The 8,483-nt window shown below is 44.7% G+C and overlaps 1 protein-coding gene across 1 annotated transcript in view; it reads right to left on the bottom strand.

The window, feature by feature from the left end:
• The window catches only part of CD83 (CD83 molecule), an 18,357-nt gene extending 9,880 nt beyond the window's left edge, over window positions 1-8,477 (bottom strand). Inside the window, exons 1-2 of the mRNA XM_005878406.2 lie at window positions 8,386-8,477; window positions 8,180-8,295 (exon numbers count right to left, since the gene is read on the bottom strand). Of these exons, the coding sequence (XP_005878468.1) occupies window positions 8,180-8,295; window positions 8,386-8,422 (153 nt within the window). The 5' untranslated portion in view covers window positions 8,423-8,477. The remainder of the gene's footprint in view (window positions 1-8,179; window positions 8,296-8,385) is intronic.
• Between the last annotated feature and the right edge of the window lie 6 nt (window positions 8,478-8,483).

An 8,483-nucleotide genomic window follows, 5' to 3' on the forward strand; every position in this document is an offset into this window, starting at 1 on the left:
TAATTTGATTAAACATATTTAAAGGTATAACTTATTTTTAAAGATAGTATTAAATTAATCTAACATATTCTGATCACACTGAACAGCTTTTTTTAAAATCACATTTCTCGTGCACTAACATTCATGTACCTTGGTTTCTGACTCAATTAAAGTGCCAATATAATCACCATTCATCATAAAAACAGCTCTTTATAACGTGCAAAATAGTTTGGCTTGGAGGTTGATGTCATAATGAGGGTAGAATGTATGCACATTAACATCGTTTTTTTCTAAGTGTAGTTTTATTGGAAAAATGATTTTCCACTTTGAAATTTAGTGGATCTAACAGACAGAGTTGAATTTATGGTGGTTAAAAGAGTCATGACTATGGCAGAGGCAACATAATGAACAAGACAGACTTTGGACCTGGAACCAAACCCTAGCTCCACCACAAGTCCTGCTCTGGGCCAACTGACTGGACAGCTCTTGGGCTTCTTTTGCTCACAGAGATGGGGGGTTAGGTGGTAATTAAATCTCACAACATTGGCGTAAAGATACCTGTGATGATGGAGGTGTACATACAGCATAGTGTCAATCATACAGAAAGCCCTAAAAATGTTACTACTCTCTTTTCTTCTCATAGCCAAGGTTTCATTCAGCATTCTAAATACGTCCCTGCACATGAGAAATATTCAAAAAATATTTGCTGAATGAATGAGTGAATTTTAGATACAATGAGAATGTTACAAGTGCACTGGCCTTGGAATCAAAAGGCCTGAAGTCAAGTCCCAGCTTCTCCATCAGTTAGCTGGGTCATCTTTGGTAAATCACTTCACCTCTGAGAGATTTCCTCATTTGGAACTATTTTACTTACCTCATATCTCGTGGGGTTACTTTAAAAATCAAGTCAGCAAACACAAAAAGTGCTTTATAACTGACTAGAGGCCCGGTGCACAAAAATTTGTGCACTCAGGGGGGTCCCTAAGCCAGGCCTGTGCCCTCTCGCAGTCTGGGAACCCTCAGGGAATGACCACCTGCTGGCTTAGGCCCACTCCCCAGGGGATTGGGCCTAAGCTGGCAGTCCAACATCCCTCTGGCAGCCCGGGAGCCCTCAGAGGATGTCCACTTGCCAGCAGGGAGCAGGCCTAAGCTGCAGTCGGACATCCTTAGTGCTGCTGAGGAGGTGGGAGAGGCTCCCACCACCACCGCTGTACTGGCAGCCGTCAGCCTGGCTTGTGGCAGAGCAGAGCTCCCCCTGTGGGAGCACACTGACCACCAGGGGGCAGCTCCTGCATTGAGCGTCTGCCCCCTGGTGGTCAGTGTGTGTCATAGTGACCAGTCATTCCCAGTTGTTCTGCTGTTAGGATCAATTTGCATATTACCCTTTTATTATATAGGATAGAGGCCTGGTGCATGGGTGGGGGCCAGCTGGTTTGCCCTGAAGGGTGTCCTAGATCAGGGTGGGGGTCCCCGCTGGGGTGCCTGGCCAGCCTGGGTGAGGGGCTGATGGGTGTTTGCAGGCTGGCCATGGTCCCCAGCCACCCAAGCTCCCAGTGGAGGCTGGCTGGAAGCAGGTATCTGGGATTTATTTATCTTCTATAATTGAAACTTTGTTGCCTTGAGCGGAGGCCACAGCCGGCCAGGGCAGGTGGGAAGCTTGGCTTCCTCCATCACCGGGGCAACCAAGCCTCCTGCTTGCTCCAGCTCCATGGCTGCTGGCCACCATCTTGGTTGGGTTAATTTGCAATATAGTCGCTCGGATTGGCTGGTGGGCGTGGCTTAGGGCATAGTGGAGGTTCGGTCAATTTGCATGTTTCTCTTTTATTAGATTAGATAACATTGGTAATAGAAATGACCTCTGATAGCTTTCCACTCCGTTCTCTTCATTCAGTCTTGCCTTACTGTTGATACTTCCAGTCTCCTCTCTGGGACCATTTCCTAAAAGTCCCAATCTCTGCTTTAGGAAGAAATTATTTTTCTACTCAAAGGATCTCTAAAATATCCACAACGCTGAATTTTCTAAATTTTAGGGAAGTACTTTAGCCTAGGTCAGGTCTGAGCTAAGGATTGCGGGTAGAAAATTTGGGGTCATCACAGGACTAACCAGGACGAGATCATGGAAACAGTTTTAGATGGAGGAGCACTTTTCTTAGGTAAGGGAATCTCTTTTTAGTCCTGCCCTTCATAAAACCTTCCCTTACATCATTGAGACCTTCTTTTAACTTCCTCTTCTTTGTGTAGTGACATAACCACATACAGAACTAAGACAATACAGTCCTCATGTGATTCAGCTTCCCCCTTTTAATCAACACTTGTTTAATGGAAAACAAGTGTTTGGTATTTTTTTCCTATTTAACTCTCAGCTGTGTCTTCTTCCTCTCTACCCTCTTCCAAGATAAAAGATTTTAGCAACTTTGCTCTGTCTTGTCATTATTCAAAAATCTCAGTGATCTGCCCTGACCGGTTTGTCTCGGTGGATGGAGCGTCGGCCTGTGGACTGAGGAGTCCCGGGTTCGATTCCGGCCAGGGGCATGTGCCTTGGTTGTGGGCACGTCCCCAGTGTGGGGTGTGCAGGGGGCAGCTGACCGATGTTTCTCTCTCATCGATGTTTCTAACTCTCTGTCCCTCTCTCTTCCTCTCTGTAGAAGGTCAATGGAGTGTATTTTTAAAAAAATCTCAGTGATCCACTATTCTGCTCTGGCTGAGACTTCGATTGCTCTGTCTCAGGCAGTCACATTCTGCCTTGCCCACTCTTTCATAGAACCACGTGGACAGGACTGGGGACCAAGAGGAAAGGGGAGGAATATTATATGCATGTGTTCAAGTCTTATTGAGTTAACCTGATGGAAGTTTCACTGTAATTAAAGAATAAAGCCTCACTCTGAGATTCATCTGTCAGGATGAATCATATTCTGCCCTTCACAACAAGAAATATAACATTTTTCATTATGTCATCCTCTTTGCTTAAAAACTTTAAATGGACCCTTGCTATCTAAAGGATAAAGTTCAAACCCTTAGTTTGGCATTCGAGGTTCTTCACAATCTGTTCCCAGCCTACTTCTAACATCACCTCTCAGCTTTTTGCTTTACAACTGTCCTCTCTAAATCACTAGTTACCCATAGCTTCCCCCAAATACTTGTGGATCCCTGTGTCCATGCCTGTGCTCAAGATGGTCCTCTCACCCAGCTGGCATGGCTCAGTGGTTGAGCGTCGACCTATGAACCAGGAGGTCACAGTTCGATTCCCAGTCAGGGCACATGCCCTGGTTGCAGGCTTGATCCCCAATGTGGGGTGTGCAGCAGACAGCCAATCAATGATACTCTCTCATCATTGGTATATCTATATCTCTCTCCCTCTCCCTTCTTCTCTGAAAATTAATAAAAATATATTTCATAAAATAAAAATAGACAGTCCTCTGGCAAAACATCTGTATTGATCTTAGAATGGCCAATGCCAAGCCCAGAACTTAGCATATATTTGGGACTTAGAAATATTTACTAAATAATGAAGGTGTAAATATGACAGACATCTGAAAACCAACTTTAGGTCGTTCATAGTTTGACCTAAAGTGGAGCCCATAAAAATGATTCAACCAGGTCAAGTAGTATAGGTGCCAATGGGGACAGTATGATTTTTCTATGATGCTAAACCACACACTGTTTTCACTTTTCAGTGTTTTAGTGCTTCTATATTTAATGTACAAATGTTTCTTTTTTCTCTTAAAAACATGTTCTTAAATCTCTCTTACAATGGATGGCATTCTAAAATCAAGGAAGTACAGTGAGTGGCATGCATTGGCTCCTTCATGGGTCCTTCAGGTTCTATGGCTGTACAGAGTACATCTACCCAGACCACTCATCAACACTAGCCCCTCTGAAGGCACTCTGCTCTGCTTAGTGCCCCCTTGCTATATAGCTCATTATTACATAAGATGGTAGAGACAGAAAATATAATTCCACTGAATAGGAGTTTAGCAATGTGCATGGGAGGCAGCTTCATAATGAATGAAGAACAAGAAATATCTGAGTGGTGAAGTAGCCTCGTTCAAGCCGTTAACCTGCTCTCCCTCAAAGCAGATGGTGTCCAATCAGTGTTTATAATGTTAGGGCGAATGGGGAAGGAACAGTGTCCATTTTATTCTCTTTATTAAAAAGACATATGAGAGGGACCCAGAAGGGGCTTAGTATAGACATGCACAGGGAGGAATCAAAAGTGGAGCCAAGAGTAGGGACAGATAGCCCAATTCTTGTTAACCCAACTTTACTTTCCTCCTCTCTGGAATCCAGCAATGGATCCTCCTCTCATCCCTTCCTATATTGTACCTTTCAAGGCAGAATGAGTGATTGAGAAGAAAAAGAAAAGTGAATACAGTACATCCATTAAATTTAGCTTTTAAAGTTGTGAATAGATTGTGGTTGTTTGAGGAGGTATTTAGAGAAATTTTGCAAATAGACTTTTCTCCAGCACTCTTCTTCCACAGGCTGTGACCTTGAGTTGGATTCTAGCATAAGAGGGCATAGCACAAGCCCGTGTCTGCCAGGAGTAAGACCACCCATTAAAGGGCCACATCTGTGCTTCAGACTGAGCACCATGGGTTTGCACTCTCTTTAATGAGGCTGCACTAGGTTTGGAGGGAGAGGATGACACTGGGTGGAGTGTTTGGGGATGGTTGATATTTGCTACTACTACTAATGAATGGCTATTAATCAAGAAGATGTACTACCATCTTTTATCATGCTAGGAGCCCTGACAATCTATGTTGATGCATAACGAAAGAGGATATATAGTTCATCTCTGGGTGACATTGCGGGGGTGAGGACAGATGCGTCACAAGACAAGTGTCTTTTTTAGATGATTTCCAAAGGAAGGGAGAAAGGGGAAGTAAGACTATGGTTTCAGAGAATAGATCAGACTTGACATTTATTATATTTAGAAGGGTCCTAGCTGTGGGAGATCATGGGATATCCTGGAGACTAAGGGGTCTGTCTTTTGATAAAAGGCACATGATAAGAAACACATGGTTTACACAGGTCCTTTTGTTAATCACAAGTGATCAGTGCCAACTGGACAGTGGCAGGATGCTCTGTGGTGCCTGAGAACTGAGTGGTAAATGGAATTTTGGATTGTGAGTCATTGTAACTGTAATTGTGACATGTAGAAGGCCTGCAAGAATGTGATTCAATCGGCAGACAGTGAAAACCTACCCTGGAAGGGACGCTCTTCTTTACTTCTCCAGCAGGCAACCCACGACTATGCAAGAGGTTTTACAAACCACACTAGTGATGCTGAGAAGGTGATGTGAGCCAGGCTGGCCATAGTCACCAGATTTAAATTCCTCTCTGCTTGACTAAAATGTTTTATAAGAAACTTGGAGGGGGGGGTGGTGATGACAAGCCACTTAATCCTCTGTAAGATGAAGTATTTCAGTATTTCACCTTATTTCCAGAACACTCTATCCATTTTTCTTGCACAAGAACAATTGATGCAAAAGTATCATTACTGGGCTGGAAAATAACAAATATCTACAGAATAGGCTGAGATCTATTAAAAAGTTCTTGAAGGAACAATGTATAACATTTTTGAGATATCTGATTAGTGCATTGGCATAGCATGGCTCTCCTATCCACACTACTCAATCACAGTTCACTTTCTTAAAAAAAAATAAATAACTATGGTATGAATTTTCAAAGACTCTATTCCATGGAACGACAGAAAAAAAAAAGAGAATGCCAAGAGACTGTTGTCTTTTTTTATCACAGTTTTGAGAGACCTGAAGGGTAAATCATGCAAAAGTCATGTTCAATAAACAAGCACATACATTACAGAGTTACATCATCAGCTGACAACCAAGAAGCCAAAGGTTAATTGCTATGGTTTACTATATCATTCCAAGTGGCCTCGTGCAAGAAGATTTAACTTGACAACTGTTTGAACTTTACAGAATGAAATTTCATCTGCTTGTTTCAGGAGTACTTTTTCATTACTCCCTTGGGGATATTAATATTGTTTTCTTTTTTTAATTACCCTCTGGAAAGAACAGTGGTTTCACGGTTTCCCCCTTCTTTAAAACTAAGTCCCTACCTGGCTAGCCTGGCGACACTTTCATCTTCTTTACCTTAAATCAGTGGTTTTCAACCTTTTTCATCTCGTGGCACACATAAACTACTAAAATTCGGCTGCATACCAAAAAAATATATATTTTTGCCAATCTGACAAAAAATATGGGTATAATTTTGATTCATTCACACTGGATGATTATTGTTGTGTTGTTGTTGTCATTTTTTTTATTTGATATTTAAAGAAAAAGAGGTTTGTGCCCCTGACTAAATAGTCAGATATTGCATGTTTTAAAAATTCTTGTGGCACATGTTTTAAAAATTCTTGTTGCCTTAAGTACTTAAGAGAGGAAACAACAAGATAGACTTTTAAGAACTCAGGCTGTGGAGTCAGACTACTTGATTGAGATCCCAACTCCACCATTTAGCCAGTTATGTAACAGTGAGCAGGTTATTTCACTCCCTAAGGCTCAGTTTCCTCATCTCTACGGCAGAGGTAATGGTATTCATCTCTTAGAAGATCTATTGGAAGGACTGAAACAGCTAATACAGGTAAATAGTTACCTCAGAGCCTAGCAGATGGTGAGCACTCAAATAATATGGGTTTTACACTATTTTTGTTTCAATAGTATTCTTTTTTTTAATCCTCACCCACAGATACGTTTTTATTGATTTTAGAGAGAGAGTAAGGGGGAGAGAGAAAGGGAAACATTGAAGTGAGAGTGAAACATCAATTGGTTGCCTCCCATATGAGCCTCTGACTGGGGATTGAACCCGAAATCTAGGTATTAAGCCAGAAACGGTTTGGTGCCCGGGAGAACACTCCAACCATCTGAGCCACCTGGCCAGAGCTAAACAGTATTGTTTTTACAATGAGAACAATTTAGAAATTGGAAATGTGTTCTTCCATCCCACGGTGAATACGGTGGAAAAGAAGTAGGAGTAACAACAAACCTACTTTCATACACAACACTGTGCTCCAAGGCTGCAGCGCCATTTCCACTGCACATAACTCACTAAGTGCCAGCCTGGACTCACCGAGCACCTACCTTCGCAATTAGCAGGGCAAACAGTGGGTGCATTCAGAACACACAAAAGCAGTTGTGCAGCACTGTCTCCAGGGAACAGTCAACCTGGGTAGGCTGAGAGAAATAACTGTCCTCTGCTCCTTGTTAAATGGCCAAATGTGTGTTCAGGTTCTCACAGCATCTTTTATGCTGGGCAGAAGAGAACCCTGCTTGGTGGAAAGGGGCAATACATGGAGATTTGCTCCCAGGTAAGAGGTCAATGAGTGACAGCTGCAGAATAAGGCTGGGAGAGCATACTCATTCTGCTTAACCTAGAGGCAGTAATCTCATTAGAGAACGTGAACCAAGGACCAGAGACGGCCAACAGCGGCGGCTTGGCTTTGCAACGCCACCAGAACCTCAATCTTAGAATGTGAAAATGTTCCAGTTCAGAGGAAACTTTAAAAATAGCCTCAACGCGACTCAATCCTCTCACAGCAGAGGCAATGACGCCTGTTCTTACACGCGTGGACACCGCTCATACACCCTCGCTGACACCCTCCTTGCTGGACCTCTCAGGATGGACAGAGGGCGGAGAAGCTAGGGTAAGGGAGGAGGCCAAGGAAGGGGATGACTGACAGGTAACCACCACCTATGAAACAACCTAGGCCACGCCCATCTCTCAGTCCTTCCTTTCCAAACGCGCCCCCCCCCACCCCCCCGCCACCTCCAAACCGATGGGCATCACAGTCACAAAACACCAAAAATCAGAAATCCTCTTGCCCAGTGTCTCAATAGGCCCTGGCTGCTTTCTCCCCGGCCCAACCACAGGTGGCCTCCAAATCAACCCGAATGCGCTCAACAGTACGTCTAATGTATGTCATTCATTAGGGCCACTTCTAGGGGCAGGAAAGAACTGAGGTCCTCGAGAACAAAACCTAAGCCTGCCGAGTACCTGAGTGCGCTCAGAGTTGGGGCGAGGGCCGGGAGGTGTATGGGAAGACAGGGTGATTGGAGTTCAGCTGCGGGAGACTCCCCGACCCCCAGCCGCGTAAGGTCTCCAGCCTCAGGGAGGTGGGTCGGCAGCCTCCAATTGAGCCGACCAAACCCCTGCCTGCGAGCATCTGGGAGCTTACCTTGGTCCAGGAGACCCTATAGGGCACCTGCAGGTCCCGGGGGGCGGTGCAGGGCAAGTCCACATCCTCGGAACAAGCCGCCTTCACTTCCCGCGCTGCTGGCGCCAGGCTGCAGGCTGCAAGAGGGAGAGAGACGGAGGCGTGAGCAAGCGAGGAAAGTGGGTGTCGTGGGGAAACGGGGGGCGACAGGAGGTCTCGGGCCCTACCGCAGCTCAGGAGCAGGAGCTGGAGGCTGCGCGACATGGCTGGGGAATGCCGGCCTGTGGCGCGCTGGCGCCGCGCTCTTGTACCCGCGCGCTCAGGA

The sequence above is a fragment of the Myotis brandtii genome, unplaced genomic scaffold (genome assembly GCF_000412655.1).
Source record: "Myotis brandtii unplaced genomic scaffold, ASM41265v1 scaffold56, whole genome shotgun sequence".
Lineage (NCBI taxonomy): Eukaryota > Metazoa > Chordata > Mammalia > Chiroptera > Vespertilionidae > Myotis > Myotis brandtii.